Genomic DNA, 18959 nt, shown 5'->3' on the forward strand with positions numbered 1-18959 from the left:
CGCGCGAGGCGACTTACGAGCTATAAAAATAATGAGGCTTGCGCGCGAGGCGACTTACGAGCTATAAAAATAATGAGGCTTGCGCGCGAGGCGACTTACGAGCTATAAAAATAATGAAGCTTGCGCGCGAGGCGACTTACGAGCTATATAAAATAATGAAGCTTGCGCGCGAGGCGACTTACGAGCTATAAAATAATGAAGTATGCGCGAGTTGCGGCTTATGAGCTATAATATGATGATAATGACTGGCCCACAAGGGCCTCTTCTTCGCAGGATGACTATCCCGGCTTGTCTTCAAAATAATAATGGAGGCACAAACGGCCAGATAATAATAATAATGTCATAGGTGCTTGCGCGACTCGTAGCCGAGCCTGCAAAAACATATAAACTAACAGTGGATGTATTACAAGGTTCCCATCCTCGGGCAAATTATGAGGTGTGCCCAACCTACGTTGGCGCGTGGCCGTTTGGGATATTATTAGGCTCCCGACCTTTATGTTTGGCGCGTGGCCGTTTGGGATATTATTAGGCTCCCGACCTTTATGTTTGGCGCGTGGCCATGTGGGATATTATTAGGCTCCCGACCTTTACGCTTGGCGCGTGGCCTTATGGGTTTATGAGGATTCCCAACCTTTAAGTTTGGTGCGTGGCATTATGGGTTTATGAGGATTCCCAACCTTTAAGTTTGGCGCGTGGCCTTAGGAGCCGGAAACGATACCCGTAGTTTTGTTTGAAATTTACCCGTCCGCAGCTTTTCTTGCTACCATCAGAGGCAGGCGGCGCTTTGGTCGCAGCCCGCGGCGCGTGCCTGTGGTCAGTGGTGACGGGAGTGAATGTCACTTCGTAGGGTCCATAATTGATACGCCTGATGTTTCACGTGGCCACAGATGCTGGAGCTTTCATGAGGTTGCAGAGGCGACCCGCGTCGTTTTGACCCGCTGACTTGCATTAGTGACCTGCGAATTTTCATAGGTGGCCCGCGGCATTCATAATGATCCGCGGTGATCGGTGTTCTTCTGAGTGTTGATCTGCGGTGCGCGCAGGCATGGAGGCGGAGTGGTGATCCAAGGTCGCGTATGCATGGCGGCGGAGTGGTGATGCGCGGGCGCGTATGCATAGCGGCTGAAAGTTGAGCGCGCATGCATGGCGGAGAGTTGAGAGCGCATGCATGGCGCAGAGTTAAGTGCGCATGCATGGCGAAGAGTTGAGCGCGCCTGCATGGCGGGAGTTGAGCGCGCATGCATGGCGGGAGTTAAGCGCGCATGCATGGCGGAGATTTGAGCGCGTATGCATGGCGAAGGGTTGCATGCGCATGCATGGCGTTAGAGTCTTGACCCTCAGCACTGCGCATGCATAGCGTCGGGGTGTTCCTCCGACGCGGTGTATGCATGGCCGGGAGAGTTCGTCCGCAGCGCACTTGTATGGCGTCAGGGTGGTGATCCGTGAGTGCGCATGCATGGCGGCGGAATGTTGGTCCGCGGGCGCATGCATGGCGGCGGAATGTTGGTCCGCGGAATGTTGGTCCTCTTTGGGGTAACCCTCCGGTGTGAGAATAAGATATTGCAGGAGAAGATAAGAATGTGAAAATGAGTAAAGGATTCAGAATATATTTCTTTCTTGGCTCCAACTGTGGAGGTGGTGTGGTATTTATAGTATTAGGGTTTCCAATGATTGGGCTCAGACCTAATTAGGGCCTTTTTGGCCTCCTCCTATTGCTTCGCGCCACGTGTACTTAGGACACCTGGTGCTTTTTCATTGATTATTCTCTGACCAAGGTATTTTACCTGACCCATGTGCCATCACGTGGTGGCACATGGGCTTTGCTGAGTTGTCCACCCTTTATTGGCAGCTGTCAACATCAGCACATTTTTTATTCCTTAAAAGATACCTTCTGGAAGGTTGTCTAATGAGTACAATCATGGTTGTCCTTATCCTGATTTGGATTAGACTATTCTCATTTGTTTTTGTCCTTTATGCGCCTATCCCGGGGATGCGCAAGGTCTTCTCTTTATTCTCACGCGCAGATGTTTCATGCGCAGATGTGATATGTGTGAGCATGTGATATGCGTGAGCATATGTGATATGCGCGAGCATATGTGATGCGTGAGCATGTGATGCGTGAGCATATGTGATATGCGCCACGCGCAGATGTGATATGCGTGAGCATATGTGATGCGTGATCATATGTGATGCGTGAGCATATGTATATGCGTAAGCATATGTAATGTGCGCCACGCGCAGATGTGATGCGTGAGCATATGTGATGCGTGAGCATATGTGATATGCGTGAGCATATGTAATATGCGCCACGCACAGATGTGTTATGCGCTTGCGCATAGGTTTTGGCTTTGTGTCTTCATGACATCCTGATTTCAAGCCTCTTGTCTATATCTTGTGAGTTGACCCGCCCCGCTCGATGTTAAGGCGGGTGCATACCCTTCAAGCCCCCTCAGTCTAATATGTGTCTTGTCTCGCGCGAGCGAGGTAAGATAGGTATTAGACTTAATAGTTTGCTTTTTTAATAGGGCTTGTTTTTTTTTCTTTTCTTGTACGCGCGTTGCGCGAAATTCCATCCCTTTGGTTAAAACGAATCGCCAATGCATGTGGTTGGTTGGTGTTGACATGCATCAGAGATGGAGACGTTGTCAGACCTTCGTGTGCTCGGTGCCAGCGCGCATGCGTGATGGCGCGCTGCTGCTTCATGGCGGTGGAACTCATGCATGGTGGCATGCACCATGGCGGCCAGATGGTTATCCGCGCTGGCGTGTACTCGTGGTGGCGCAATGACATTACGCGGTGGCGAGATTCACCTGTCGTGGCGCGTATGAATGTTGACGGAATGTTAATCCGCAACTGTGCGCATGTATGGTGGAAATGTATTGAACCACGGTGGCGCATGCGTGGTGGCGATGTGTTGAACCGTGGTGGCGCATGCGTGGTGACGATGTATTGAATCACGGTGGCGCATGCGTGATGGCGGTGTATCGAACCGCGGTGGCGCATGCGTGGTGGCGGTGTACCGAACCGCGGTGGCGCATGCGTGGTGGCGGTGTATCGAACCGAGGTGGCGCATGCGTGTGCTTGTTGAATATAAGGTATGCTTACACACTGAAACTTGAACAAGGTTGTAAGGAAATTATTTTTATTTAATCCTTATCAGTTGTCATATTTCAAGTTATTTTGTGATATTCTGATTATGCTGACACGTGCCTTGGCATTTCATTATTCCTCTTTTGCGCGACGTTATCGTGCATTTATTATAGGGAATTGTGAATGAGTTTTTAGCCTTTACGTGTCAGTATGTGTTACTCTGCCTGTATCCATTATAACCCCATGCGTGGCCCCGACCTGAGACCTTAACAACTATGCTTTGGCATGTGTTTTGCCTTAGTTGTGCTTAGGTATTTTTATGGTCCAGCTACGCAATACGTAGGATGGATGCTATGAGTAATTTGAGCTAAGGCTCATATTATTGGGCTAAGGCCCTGATGTTTTAGAGTTAAAACTCGTCAACGCGTCTGAGCTTGGAGCTCGCGCATGTATGTTTTACTTCGCTTTATTTTTAGTTTGATGTCAATACAATGTTGTCATATTGCTCAAAATTAATAAAGGGAAGTGTGAAACATGTATGCAAAAGGTGAGGGGAGTCCATATTCTTGGTAAAGGTCTGTTAGGCTCTCCGCCGCCTTCCTTCTTGTCACCCTCTCCGCGATTAAGAATTGTCTTTTTGGGGTTGGGCGCGCATGCATGGCAGCGGAGCGGTTACTCGCGGGCGCGCATGATGTATGAAGGCGTAGTGCACTATCAGCAGCGGCGCGCAAGCATGTCGGTGGAGTGCAGCATGTGCATGGCGCGTATGCATGGCGGCGAAGTCTTCTGCGCAAAACCAAAGGCACGACCCACATGGTGGGTTTTTGCGAACGCGCATGGACGGCGGTGGAGTCTTCTGCTCCAAGCCAAAGGCACGAAGTCTTTCAACCCACATGTTGGTTTCCGTGGGAGCGCATGCATGGCGGCGGAGCGATAACTCGCGGGCGCGCATGCACGGCGTCGGGAGTGTTGTTCGCTGGAGCGCACGTGATGACGTACTGATCTGCGATGGCGCACGTGCGGCCATCACATTTTTCCGCGATGGCGATGGCGCAGTATATGATGTCTCTTCCATTTTGAGGATGAGAGAGTTAGATCTGTGATTTTAAACCTAAAATCCAGATCTATAACCTAGATCTGGATCTTTTTCAGCTTCATTTTTGCACAGATATGGAAGCATCTTTTAGATCTATGGATCTTTTTGAGATTTAATAGAACAAATCTTGAAGCATCTTTCTGTAAACTTCCAGATCTGGATTTTTCTTGGGAGAAAGAAAATCACAGATCTAGAATAATGGATGAACAGATCTGAGAACCGAAGCGAAAATCGAAGGGTAGCTCGTTGCCGTCCCACGGATGGCGCCAAATGTAGAATCATGAAATGAATCTGACCTGATCCATGACGATGTTCCCCGGTCTTCGAGATGAACGAACCACGACTCGATCTTCTTCTCCGGTAGCTTGTGATCTGCAATGGTTTTTGGGGGTGTGGAGGTGACTGCTATGAAATCTCAAGGATCTCTTGTTTACAGACACAAAAATGGTTATGGTGGTGGCTCTTATTGAGAACAACAACCACGAATAAGGAGGTGGAGACCTCCTTATATAGGGAGCCTCATGGCCACCATCATGGTACCCTAATGGGCCTAGCCCAGTTAGGGTTACCTCCACAAAACTCCCTCAGCCCAATAATATTGTATTAGTCCATATAATAAAATAAGCCAGACATAATAAATTAAGGTCGTAAGTCGGGTTTAGTACCATACCCCTACACTAACAAGTTACAAGTAACACATGGTATAGTCACCAATACTTGTTGCATTAATTCATTATTAATATGCCTATTACGGTTCTAGTGTAATTTTTTTCTAGCGCAAGAGCATTTTTTTGATGCTTATATAATGAAAGCCTATAATTCATACTTCAACTTTGCAATTTCTTATTTAAAAACTTTGATTTATCAATTTTATCCCAAAATCTTCTCAAAGTTGCATATTTATTCAAAATGTGTTCATAATATTCTCATTTTATATCACCAAACTACATAGAGTAAACATGTGATTCAACACAAGAACCAAGCAAAGCACTAGGACCTATGCATGGTGAGAGCATGGATGGACTATCCAACGGTGACCGTGCCTAGAACACTTGAAATCTCCTCTTAAAGCTTTCACGGATTTGACTAGATGTTGATAACATCTTAGTACTAAGAGATCTTATATTCCTGGACGAGCTTGGTATCTAAGCCGCGCTATATTATGCCAACGGTGTGTGCACTTTCCCTAACAGGACGTTTTGAGTGATTGTATCGTAAAGTGTTTATATATTTAAGACATGAACCATATGCACTTGATTACAAATAGTTTATATCTATGCAAAAAGAGTTATTTGGTACTTGTGACACCCGATATTTTTAGGTTTAATTCACTAACAAACCTATGTTATCTCCATTAACTCAGGAAACACATATGCATGTCACGTAAGTGTCACGTGGTCACACACATGAATATGTCCGCGAACGTTGGTGGTCTAATAAAAATAACAAGTTACGAATAAATAATAGCAAGTTACTATTATATAAATTATGTGCCATGTGTTTACATGAGAAATCACGTGTGTTATTATTTGATTGTTGCATATATGATATATATACATGCTTACATGTTCTAAGATACACTAGGAACTTGAATTAATTCATGTTACATGTCACACTATATTAAATTATAATTAGTGTTAGTTGATTTAAAGACTAACTAAAGAAAATGCATTAAGTATGACATTTATACAACCAATTATGAGAGTGTATGATCAAAATTATGACAAATTAAGGTGGTGAACTCTTGACTTGCATTTCTTCCTTTCTTGGTCATAAATCCTCTCACATATATCATTTTCATTTTCTCTCAACAAAACACACACATACACACATCTTGTTTTGTGGATCAAGATCAAAGTATAAGAAGATTGTTTGATTTCATTTCATATAAACAAGTGATTATTGTATTATGATTTGATTCAATTCTTTATAATTTGGGTTAGGGAAACCTATTATCCAAAAAAATAGTAAAAAAAAAATCAAATGATTTCATGTAAAAGTTGAAAGTATGATGTTTGCCCTGAATTTGAGATTGATTTAAGATTTGGGTAAAAACCGGACGATGATTTCTCATGATTATTAATATTAATGTATAAAGGTTGGATTATTGTTATTATATGGATCATTGGCTAGTTTGGATTCTATGTACATAACTTGAATGATTGAAATTGATGAATACTAAGAAGTAAGAGGTGTTCATACATTTCCCAAAAGGGAAACTTTTTGTTTTGATAAATTTATAGAGGCTTATATAAAATATAATAAATTGATATTGTTGTATTTTTATGTGTATTATGATCATATAAAGATGAATTGATGCGTTATGGTTGTTTGGGAAAGCTTAGGTATATGCTAGTTTATACCATTCCTAAAAGGGAAACTTTGTTGTTTGGATAATTGTAAAAGAAATGTTAAAGTGTAATATGAATATGATAATGTTGTGATAATGTTTAGATTGATGAATAATGCTAGTCATGTTGTTTAAAATTGATACACAAGGCTAAACTTGCAAACCTATACATAAAGAACTTTATGGTGTGACTATTGACTATGGTGAAAGGTGTAAATTGATATAACAAAAAAAATTGTGCATGACATGAGGTGGTGTAATGATTAGGGTAGCATATTTGTTAGTGCGTGATATTTTGCACATGTATCGGACACATGGATTAATGTTGCTAAAATGTTAGCTTTAGTCTAAAGTGCTTAATACATGAACTATGCTTTGTTACTACTACATGTACTTGGTAGAAAATAACACTTAGCAACTATTAACAAACATGTACCATTTATAAGTCATCAACGTATCGACATGTCAACTTAGTTAAACTTTTGGTCAACGTTCAACAAAAGTCAAACATTTGGTCAAAGGTCAACAAAAGCCAAACATTTAGTCAAAAAAAGTCAAACTTTGGTCAAAAGTCAAACTTGGTCAAACACAATGGACAACGAGATTGTTTGGATACTAAGGGTTCTAAGAACTATCACACATATACTCATGTACTTGTATGCTATAGGATATTTATACGGGGCACCTTACGTTTAGCTATTTACCTTTACTTAGCACACATTCGAGGTGAGTTTCACAACCCATCTCTTTTACTTACTCTTTTTTGGGGAGAATCACGCACAAACATTTTGGATATTGTTAGACTGTTTTATCTCATGGATATTTAGTGCAATTACCAATTGAAAGTCTTTCACATCGGACCTTTAACTAAGGTTAACTGGCGAGGTAATATTGTGTAGAACTATTGGGTTTGACAAACCTCTCCCACGTTAGAATCGCTAACTCGACTCGAGGTCGAGCGGGTGTAACATTGACTAGTTCTGGTAAGACTTGGCGCGAGGCACAAAAACGAACACATGTCATCTTTGGTCATGATGGAACCCCGCGCTATTGTATCATCATATTTAGAGTAATTAACTAGTACAAAACTTTGTTTACAATATCTGCACGTTGAAACAACTTTGTTTTATTTATAAACTTGTGAACTCACCAACTATTGTTTTTAGCATGTCATTCTCAAGTTCTTGAGGTGCAAATCAGGAATTGGGATGCATAATGGTTGCATGGGTTTTATCAAACATGTAAGCATGTCTTAGGTTTCATGAATTGTAATGTCTAGGCGCCTAGTTGTGCTCTAGTATTTTGGAACTTACACTTAGTTTACGCTCCCACAAACGCGACACACACTGTCATAGTATTTTTCTCATATTAACAACTAATATTTAATGGTATTTTACCTTATTAATTGGTTGTTCAGTATGACAACTGGCTAAATCCTTGTATGTCGCGCGTCTCATGGTAAAACTTCGTTAGTTGAAATTTGAGGGTGTGACAGTACTTCGATTGAATAGGATCTCAGATGAGATTTCTTTCCAGACTTTTTAGTCATTGTCCGGTTGTGGATAAATTTGTGACGGATAATCCTTCGTCGAGTGTATCGAAAAATGTTTAGCGTCCTCAATGCCTTTTCATATATCTCTATACACACACCTACCTCCCTTTGCATAAAGTGTCACTAAGGATTATCAGAGGTCTTATTATCAACAAGGGATTAATCCTTCTGATTTTATAGAATGAGAAATCTTTTGATATTGTTTCCCTTTTATTAGACGTAGCACTACTAGAAAATAAACCTTTAATGACACGCGAACAATGACGTACAATAAATAAATGACGTGTAAAAAATTGATTGTCATAAAAAAATGTCATTTTTTAAAAAATTTGAAGAATCGATGACATAAATTTTCGTTTGTCATCATTTTAGTGTAAAAAATAAGTTAAAAATAAAAAACACGGAAGACACCTCGTTTATTTGTGTGTGATGATTTCGCGCGCCCTAATTATTAAACGCCACGGTGTATTCACCTGCTGGAATTGTAAGTCACTTTTGTAGACCTGTTTAATCTATTATAAGTGTTAATTTGGAATTATGGTTGTTCATCACATTTAGGGCTTAGCTCATAACAATTAACACTATCATGTACAGTTATGTTTAGTTTATAGATTATTTTCAAATTAGTTATGTTCATATATATGAGGTAGTTACGATTCATCCTCTGATTTGTACCATGAAGTCGTATCTTATTACTTTTTTGTTGTTAATCTGCAGATTTGATTTCTGTAACCAAATGCTGATAAGTTGATTTGTGGATTTTTAGTGTGAGTGTGTAAACTTAAATGTTCTATTAGGTTACCAATAGTTGAATCGTATGATTTAGTAAGAATGTATTTGGTAGGTTTCATTGCATTTGTAGGGATGTAAGCGAGCCGAGACCGAGCTCGACTAGGCTCAAGCGCGACTCATTATGATATACGGCAGCCCGAGGCCAGCTAATTCGAGCTCTTTTTTTTAATATGTATGCTGCATCCAGATCATATTAGGCTATTAGGTAAATATTCTGCAACTAAACTTGTAATTTGATTTTGATTTTATTACTTCCTTTTGATCTTGATGCGGATTGCAATGAGCAATCTGAGTAACTTGGAGTCTTGAAAGGCCTGGAGTAATAATATCAAATCATATATATGTATATTTTGTGTCACATGTCTTCATCATTTTCTAGTATGTATGTTTATTAATAACTTTTGTTTTCTTGTGTTTATTATTAATATTTATGAAGAGATCAGTTAGCAAGCTTCCCTTGGTGGGTCATATAAGGTTTGTTCAAAATTTGAATCACACATTCTTTAAGTTATTGTTATATAACTTATTGTACTATTTATATACCATATTCTTGGGTTTTAATAACTCTTGGTTTTTCAGCAAATGCCTCAGTTGTATATGCCTTCAATAGGAGTCTAAATCATCAAGTACAAAGGGTGTTTCAGGTATTTAAATGTTTTCATGTTACTTCACTAACCACATTATATATTGATTGTGTCGATGGCAAAGAAGGATATTCAGCTCAGGTGTGATTGTAACGCAAACTTTAGGACAACAACAACATATTTCTGGCTTAGATCGGAAGGTGCATGTCCTGTTCCCGGTGGCTAAGGTAAACCTTCAAACCCTAATTGAGTTTCTGGTTGTTCAAATTCTTTGCTAACTACCGATTTGTAATTGTTCTATCAATCGATTGAACATTATGAATCGATAGACTTTTGTTGACCAAACCGAACCAAAAGTTTTAAACGGTGGGCTTGTGAAAATGTAGAGTGGATGATGCAGGGCAACTGACTGATATTATATCTACTTATTCATGTCACCAATTATGATACAGTGATGGAACTTTAAGGAATTAATTAACTGTGAAATTCAAAGTTAGCAACCCGATTTTAGAATTAAGAGGTTCTAAGGAATTACTGGATTATATATATTTATGTATGAGATGTAATGAAATATGAAATTAGATGTTACAGTAGTGATAGAGCTGATGATGTTTGTGAATAATTAGTTGTTGATATTCATGATTTACTAATAATAATAATTGAATTCTGATTTAATTATGATCTACTAAAAGAAAGGTATTTGTTGAAGATGATAGTTAAATGTTATTATTATTATTATTACTATTACTATTACTACTACTTGTTATTTGTTAATTTTTTGAATGGCTAGATGATACTTTAAACAGGATGATAATCTGATTTAACTAATGATGTGTTAGTAGGGAGAAAGGTATTATGTTCAGAAGCAGTTTAGAAACAATAATAGGAAGTGAATCATATCTGTTGAAGATGATACTTAATTATTTTATTATTATTATTATTATTATTATTGTTATTTGTAAAATTTTTAGCTTACAACTAGTGCAAACAGACAAATTTACCCATATACCCTGGTGTGAACCAGTTAGTTATTCAGAATGAAATTGTTTGACTTCAAATTTTTTTTGTAGATTTGACTGCAAATTTGACTAACGGGTCAAAACTGTAGTTTAATGGTCAAAAAAGAAGCTTTGACTATTAAAAGTCAAACGGATCTGATAAATAAATCTTCAAATCATTTGAACTTTAGGTTTAACTAATCTAAATTTTTTCTCAGGTTGGAGGAGGGAATAATGAATACGCGGATGCTGATATTGATGGAATTCGTGAAGAATGGTCGACTTTTGTGGCATCCTTTATTTACCAGTGAATGTTCGTATTGATGTTACTTAAATGTTAAACTTTGAAATATTGTGAAGAATGGTCGACTTTTGAATGTTTGTTAGTATGTTAAAATATTATATGAAATGGATTATTTTGCTATATATGAATTTTAGTTTTATTATGAGACGCTAATTGTCATTATTTAATGTTGAAATTATAAATCTGTCAAAAACATTCTATTTTATAATACCTGAAACCATGACACGCAAACGCGTGTCGAAAAAAAGATGTCAATAATGTGTGTCATGAAAAGATGACACACAATTTGCGTCATTGTTTCTTTATGACATGGCCTTCCTTGACACGAGATATCGTGTCATCTACCCCTTTTAATGACGCGCCGCGTCATTAAAGGACCATTTTCTAGTAGTGTAGATTAGTGACCAACCTAGATTTATTGGTTTAAATACTTGTAAACCGTTCTCGTTTCAATTAAATAAGAAAAAATAATTGAGTTATTCATTACCTTCATGGTATTAGTAGATGAAATCCTCAAAACCCTTTCATTCTTAATGGCCGATGATGATACAACCAACAACGAATCGAATAACATTGAGGCTGTCGTTCGTGCCTCACCTTACTACCTTCATCCGTCATACTACCCAAGATAAATGCATGAGAATGAAGCATTAAACAGCATCAATTACCTCCATTGGAACCAAGGTACAGAAAACATTTTATTCGCCAAAAACCAATTTGGTTTTGTTGATGGTAGTATAAAGATACCAAAGAAAATTGATGCGATGCGGTGTGATGCAATGATTAAAGGATGGCTAAATGTAACCATGGAGAAAGAAATTATGGCTAACGTGAAATACACTAACACATATTAAGAGATTCGGAATGATCTACAAGATCGGTTTACGATACGAATTAACTGAACTTCTAAGCACCACCAAACAGAAAAGGACCTCGGTTTTGCTTACTACACGAAACTGAGGACTCTATGGGATGAGATAGGGCCAGTTCTTCTGACCCCAAGGTGCTATTGCAATGGATGCACGCGTTGTTTGTCAAAAAAGCTATCAGAACCCAAATCTTGGCCATGAAACCGATGTCAATATTAGGTGGCGTGTTACATCTCGTGACCGAAGATGAACAACAAAAGGCGTTGATTGTGGGTTAGAAATATACTATAAAGGTTGTTACCTTCTAAACTATTGGAGGGTGAAACAAGATGAACAAGAAGGATGGCAAATGACGACCGAACACTGTGACTTTTGTGAAAAAGATGGGCATAACCATTGATCGGAGCTTCAAATGCATCGGGTACCTAGAACGACGTCTTGGAAAGGGAAAGGCTGATAAAGGGAACACTAGGGCTGTGTTGGCGGAAGGCAAGTGAATCCCGATAGCAAGCCAAGACAAATACAAAACAATATCAGTAGTTGTTAAAAATCGTTCTCAATATGCAAATATAACACTAAAACTTGATAAACAAATAGACTGCTATTTCTTACTCTTGTAACGAAAATACCGGTACCAAAAATCCTTAAATACCGATATCAGTAACAAAAATATCTGGTACCGGCTACCGAAGCCAAAAATTCGTGAAAACGTCTGTACCAAAATCATACCGATCCTGAAACTAAAACGGTACCCGATACTGTTTGCCCATCCCTAATCATGGTTGGGTACCTGGATATCACATAATAATACCATAAGGTATAAGTTTTCAAAACTAATTTAATTTCCAAGTGGTCATAACTTCGTAAGAACGCTTCCGGATTTGATTTAATTGACATACCGAGTTAATTAATACATGTGAAAGTTACATACACATACATTATTAATATATTAATGGATCCAATTAACTCTTAATGTATCCAATAAACTTGATTCCAAATCAATATATTAACTACTAAACCTATGACATTTAGAAGAAAGGACCCCACCACCACTCACCAAATATCCTTATAAATTCCCACCCTTCCAACTCCCAATTCCACCATCTTTTCCTCATATTTTCTTTCCATAAACCCTCCATTAAATCCTCTTCTTCCTCTCTTCCCATTTCATAATATTCGAATGACGAATCTGAATGCGGTTGTCTCCGACGCCCAGTCCGCCATTGCCATGGCGATCACGGCGGCAGTGAACACCTCAATTTACTCCCAAACAGTCCCTAACTCTCCTTCCAACATCACTTTGCTTACAAAAAACAAGTTTCCGAAAATCGTTGAAACCGCGGTCACTGCCACCGGAATAGGCAAAAACACCGGGTGGGTGGAAGCCATGAGAGCTTCTTCACCCACCAGAAACTCATCTGATGATGGGGAAAATAAACGAGTTTGGATTGTGAGTATTTGTTTCTCATATCCATTTTGTAATGCTCTGTTTTAGTAGATTTTTTTAAATTTTAATAAGATTTTGTTATAATTTTCAATAGATGAAGCATCCTTCGGCATTGGGTGTATTTGAAGAGATCATGAGTCCTGCCAAATTTAAACAAATTGTCATTTTTCTGGATTATGATGGCACTTTGTCACCTATCGTCGAAAATCCGGATCAAGCCTACATGGATCCTCAGGTTTTTGTCTCTTTATATATTATGTCAAAAACCGCGAGAACTATATAATACACGTATTAGTGTTTTATATGGGTTCTCACTATATATAATATTGATTATGAAAAAGAAAAGTTATGTAAATATTTATGAATTTTATGTGTGACAACAGATGAGGGACACAGTTAAGAATGTTGCTAAGTACTTCCCCACAGCAATAGTCAGCGGGAGATCCATAGCCAAAGTACAATCTTGATTTTAGTTTTGTTGACTTTTAAATGTTAACTTATAATTTGATTAAATGAAATAATTTTAATTTTATTATTTTCAGGTTTATAACTTTGTGAGGCTATCTGAGTTATACTATGCGGGTAGTCATGGCATGGATATTAAAGGACCATCATCTTGCAAGCATCAAAATGTATAAAATAAATTGTATTTTTGATTTATTTGTGTTTTTGAAAAATAGAAGAAAACTATTTATTACAAAATAATATTAATTGTAATGGTATCTTGTTATTGTGTTTTTAGGGAAAGCAAAATGTCCTTTGTCAACCTGCCAAAGAATTTTTGCCAACGATGGAAGAGGTAAATATTATTGTGAATGTTGTTATTATAAAAAAATATTCTTGTCGTATAATATACTAAAAATTTTCATCTTTAGGTTTACAAAATCCTAATGGAAAAAACTAAGGGAATTGTTGGTGCCAATGTGGAAAACAACAAGTTTTGCTTGTCAGTGCATTATCGATGTGTCGAAGAACATGTATGATCTAAGTACAAAACTTCTTTCGTTGTTTTTTTTTTAATTTATTTGTTTGTACAAGAAATGACACGTTTCCTTAATGTGTATATAGAGCTGGAATGATTTAGCCGATCGAGTTAAATTGGTTCTTAAAGACTATCCTGAGCTTAGGTTGACTCAAGGACGAATGGTTCTGGAGATTCGGCCAACTATCAAGTGGGATAAAGGAAATGCCATTGAGTTCTTGTTGGAATCATTAGGTACCCGGATGTTGATTTTAAGTCGTTGCCAAGTAAAAATACGTTTGTCAATATCTATAATAATACACATTGCTATCTATTTTGTATGCAGGTTATGCCAGCTCAAAAGATGTATTGCCTATTTATATAGGAGATGATCGCACCGATGAAGATGCATTCAAGGTAGTTAAATTTATATTTCATTTGAAGCAATTTAATTTTTTAAGCAAGCCAAAGTTGTACACATTCTAACTAGAAAACAATTTTGACCATGGCTCTTCAATAGGTGTTACGAAAACGAGGACAAGGATTTGGTATTCTTGTGTCAAAAACACCTAAAGAAACTGAAGCTACTTATTCTCTACAAGAACCATTTGAGGTATGTTACTTTAATCAAGCGCTCTTAATCGAACAATTAAAAACGTCGTTTCTTAATAACTTCAATTAGTTATTAATATATGATTTGTTTTATAGGTTATGCACTTTCTGCAACATTTAGTGACATGGAAAAGATCAATTCTACACAATCATTAAGCATGTGTGTAGTGGGCTACAATTTGGGGCGAAAAGGGGCGAATAGGGGCGAGTGCACCGCCCCGGGGGCGATAAAAGGGCGATTGGGGCTGGGCGATTTCTCTTTGTCGCCGGCCAATTCTTTGAAGTTATTATTATTATATTCTTGTGTTATATATATATATATATATATATATATATATATATATACACACGTGTGTATATATGTAGGGCTACAACACCACTACACCCCAAAAACAAAAACTCATCATTTGTTGACTGGACGCCACATGACGCAAAACGCCCCAATTTGTAGCCCTCCACTACGCATAGCCTAACAAGTATAGTAGTTGAATGGAGAAAAGAAACAAATTCACTTCTCACCTAGAAATTCAAGAAGGTGGGATAATGTTTATGATGTAGGTTTTGTGTTTGGATTACTAGGTATATATAGAAAACAACAATCTTGTAAATAATATCACTTTGTGATTATATGATCAAGAGGCGATTAAGTTATTGAATCATGTATGGGAAATTTCATACATGCATGTTTCATATTTTAATGTTTGAATTAATGCAATATTTTGTTTTAAGGGTAAAAATGTAATTTTATCGGATGTAGTGACCAATTTATTGTTAGTTATGAATTTGTGGACACAAAATAAACCAATAGTCGTAATGAGCCGAAATTCACTAACAAACAATCAAGAGTAATTACTTTGCAATGTGCGCCACACGTTTACACGTTTTGACCCATTATTACTTTTAGTTATATTCAAATCAATTTTATTTTCCATATTTATTATGCTGTCTTAATCTCCAAGGATTAATCCATGTTTATGGTTTCATGTATGACAGTTTTCTAACTATTGAATTACATCATAGGTTTTATGATCTGATTGATCCTTTCACTCATACAACATTGTAGTTAGCATCTGATTCCTTTTGTGTTTTAGAAAAAAAAAGTTAACATCTGATTCATTTGTTCATTCAGTTTCTTTTTCTTTTTACTTATAGAACCTGCTATTGGAAACTCATGATACCCATCAATAACTTACTAATCAACGAACTCATGTAAATAATGACTTGCATTGGACGGGAACACTCGAGATATGTTAACAAATCAATGGAAAGTAAAAAAAATTGAGTCCAAGATCCCTTATAAAAAAACCACCACCTACAATTTGAATGTCTTTTTTACTTGTTTTTAGAGCTAAATCGTTAGACCCAAAGTCAAATTAGCTACTTCACACTCGGCTGATAAAATGACTAGTTGTCTCTATACTCTTTCCACAAGGCACAAAGTGAGCACCTGATTGAAGGAATATTCATTACTCGGTTACTCATATTAACTTTCGTAGAATCTAATTAAGTAGAGCTTTCTATTGGATCATTAACAATCTGAAGTCAAGTGTTTATATATATTTTCATCATAATCTAATATTCATATTTAAAATCCACAAGGCATTATTGGTCATATATATTATATTATTATAAGTTGGTAAACATTGGCACTTTAATATTAAGAAAAAGAGATCCAAGAAAAAAGCCATGCTCTTTGCCTTTAACAAATTCCACCCCCCACCCCATACACACACATGACACAACACACCATTTTTCTTTTAAATATGTTTTGACAAATTTCTACCCTGGTAAGAAACTTTTAAGCCACTTCAGTGTTAACGTCTCCTTTTCAAAATTGCCATCTGAAAGTACATATAGGATTTTCATAAGTGAGGTGGTTGTTTTATAGGCGATGATGTTCGGTTTTGGTTGGTTAGCGTCTTGCTTTTCAATTGATTAATTGATTGTTAATAAAAGTTTCTTGTTAGTCATTAAAAAAGTACTCAAAAATCAAAGTGGACGAATTTAAAATAACTAGTCAATGTATCACATTAATAGAGTTTATTATTTAAAAGAAAAAATCTATATTTTTACCAACCAAAATTATAATGGAACAGTGAACGGCTCAATATGTAATAGATTTTAAGTATAGAATTACAAAAACCATGTAAATCTATATCTATATCTATATTAATAAATAAATAAAACTTCCCTCATGCCACGTGTCATCTCCTTACCACATTATCCCTCATCATTTCTCGCCTCTCTGAAACCATCTCTCCAAAACGGGTATCCGACCCATTTTATCTCACAAAACATCCATTTTATCTTTTCCGAACCCTAAATCTATCTTCATCATCAACATGTCTTCATCATCTTCTTCATCGTGTATCTACAGCCCACCACAAATTCCGCCATCTTATCATCATCTTCATCATCATCCACGTCTCATCGATACCGCCTCCCACCACAGATCCGGCCATATTCAAAATCACCTTCCAGTTTCCTCTCCTCGCCATCGTTACTATTCAATCGGAACTTTTATGTCGGTCGGTATGCCTTTCTTCGATTACTATCACAGTTTAATTTAAATATATAGGTTTAGCCATTATAGGTTTAGCCGTTATTTTTTTTAATTTGGATTCAGTTCATAATCATTTGTTTCAGTCGATTAGGTTGATTTACGAATTTATTTAGGCATACTTGATTCTACGATTTGAAAATTAATCTTTTTTTTTTAATTTAAGTTGTGTTTGTGTTTAGGATTGGCTGGGATATGCTGATTTTTTTTTCCAGTTTGTATAAAAACTCAAAAGAGCTGAATATGATATCAGGTATATACTTATTTTGAATACAAAGGTGATAATGAGCCTAATTTGGGAAATAGGATTAGGAAAAGGAAATGTTTACATATGGTGCAGGTGTGTGTGTTCCTAAAATGGTCTATGTAGCAAGTTTTGGGCCTAAAATTCAGGTAACTTTGAGGTTCTTTTAGCAATCACAAAAGCAGATTGTTTTTACTATAATGAAATTTCGTTTAAGGATTGTTATGTTGATTTACAATGAGAAAGTGAGATATAATTTACAGTGGAATGAAAATTGATTATTTTATTATAATTACTCTGTATACTTTTATATTTTTTGTTCTTACAAATAGTTTTTATTTACCTTTGTTTTATCTCGTGTCGGATTCAAGGTATGGATTGCAAGTGAATGAGAAGGTTGATTTTGATTAGAAAAAGCTACTACACAAGAAGGTATGCTGTGAAGTTTTTTATTATAAATTAGGGGTGTACACCAAACCGAAAAAAGCCAAAAATACGAAACCGAAAAAACCAAACCAAATTAGAAACCGGCGGTTCGGTTTTGTACTTTTGTATTTTGTATGAACCTAAAAAACTTAACCAAACATAATAACCATAAAATGTTAACTGTAACAATTGGACCAAAATCTGCCGAACATAAACTTTACGATTAATTTTTTTTAATTGGTTAATGATTAATATATTATTACATATTTCGACAAAATAATTGGTTCGTTTTTGTTTATTTTGGTTTTGGGTGATACCAAAACTGAACCGAAAAAACGATTTTCGAAATATATAAAACCAAACCGTTAGTTTTTTACTGGGTTCGTTTATTTCAGTTCAGATACGTCTATGTTCCGCTTTCGTGCACACCCCTACGTGCAGCTATATTTGGGTGCCTTGTTTTATGAAGAGGGCGCCATGTATCAGTTGATGAAGCGTGCTATGTATCAGTTATGATCAACTTGCATACCCGTCAGTTTTTCATTAAATGTCATATTTGTTTGGATCATTTATGTATAGTTAGGAACGGGTTGGGTTGACCTGCAAAAACGGATGTGTGATGGTATTCTATTTGGGCTAATTTTAATCTTTTCTTAATCTATTTTGACCCATTGTATACTCAGAGCCAGAGGTGTATAAAACTGGTTTTAAATCCAAACCGAACCGGTTTGGTCAACGAGTGGTCAAAACCGATTTGACTCAAACCGGTTTGGAAGCGAGATAGGCCGGCCTGGTCCAGGTCGGTTTGACTCTAACAACTTCTAACAACTTATCGTTTGACTCTTTTTATTTTTTATTAAAACAAAGCAGTTTATAAACTTGAAAAACAAATGAGAAATTCAAAAAAAAAACACAATTTAATCTTAGAAACCACTTGTTTAAACTTGGCTTGATTTGAGCTTTAAGCGAGCCAATATCGAGTAGCTCAGACCGGTCAACGAACAATTATGTTCACTGGATCAAAAGAAACTGGTATGCAGCCAAGATTTATTATCAACATACAATCTAAATATT

General features: G+C 37.1%; 1 protein-coding gene across 2 annotated transcripts; it reads left to right on the top strand.

Moving 5' to 3' along the window:
- The first annotated feature begins 12770 nt into the window (after window positions 1-12770).
- On the top strand, window positions 12771-14856 carry LOC143575771 (putative trehalose-phosphate phosphatase H). 2 transcript variants are annotated; one of them, XM_077060061.1, is made up of 10 exons: window positions 12771-13085; window positions 13177-13317; window positions 13466-13537; window positions 13625-13714; window positions 13825-13881; window positions 13958-14059; window positions 14151-14298; window positions 14390-14460; window positions 14564-14656; window positions 14752-14856. In XM_077060061.1, the coding sequence occupies exons 1-10, from the start codon at window positions 12816-12818 to the stop codon at window positions 14809-14811; spliced, it is 1104 nt and encodes a 367-aa protein (XP_076916176.1). In that variant the 5' UTR covers window positions 12771-12815; the 3' UTR covers window positions 14812-14856. The 2 variants fall into 2 exon arrangements, with proteins under 2 accessions (XP_076916176.1, XP_076916175.1); XM_077060060.1 differs by lacking the exon at window positions 14752-14856 and having other exon boundaries at window positions 14564-14733.
- The last annotated feature ends 4103 nt before the right edge of the window (window positions 14857-18959 follow it).

This window comes from Bidens hawaiensis, unplaced genomic scaffold (genome assembly GCF_021521415.1).
Source record: "Bidens hawaiensis isolate Kalapana, Puna unplaced genomic scaffold, B.hawaiensis_p1.1 tig00027697_1, whole genome shotgun sequence".
NCBI classification, from domain to species: domain Eukaryota; kingdom Viridiplantae; phylum Streptophyta; class Magnoliopsida; order Asterales; family Asteraceae; genus Bidens; species Bidens hawaiensis.

Coding starts and splice junctions, on each gene's coding strand:
- LOC143575771 (XM_077060060.1), top strand. CDS start 12,816: ATGACGAATCTGAATGCGGTTGTCTCCGACGCCCAGTCCGCCATTGCC. Junction 13,715..13,824: donor CATCTTGCAAGCATCAAAAT/GTATAAAATAAA, acceptor TTGTGTTTTTAG/GGAAAGCAAAATGTCCTTTG. Junction 14,060..14,150: donor ATCGATGTGTCGAAGAACAT/GTATGATCTAAG, acceptor ATGTGTATATAG/AGCTGGAATGATTTAGCCGA.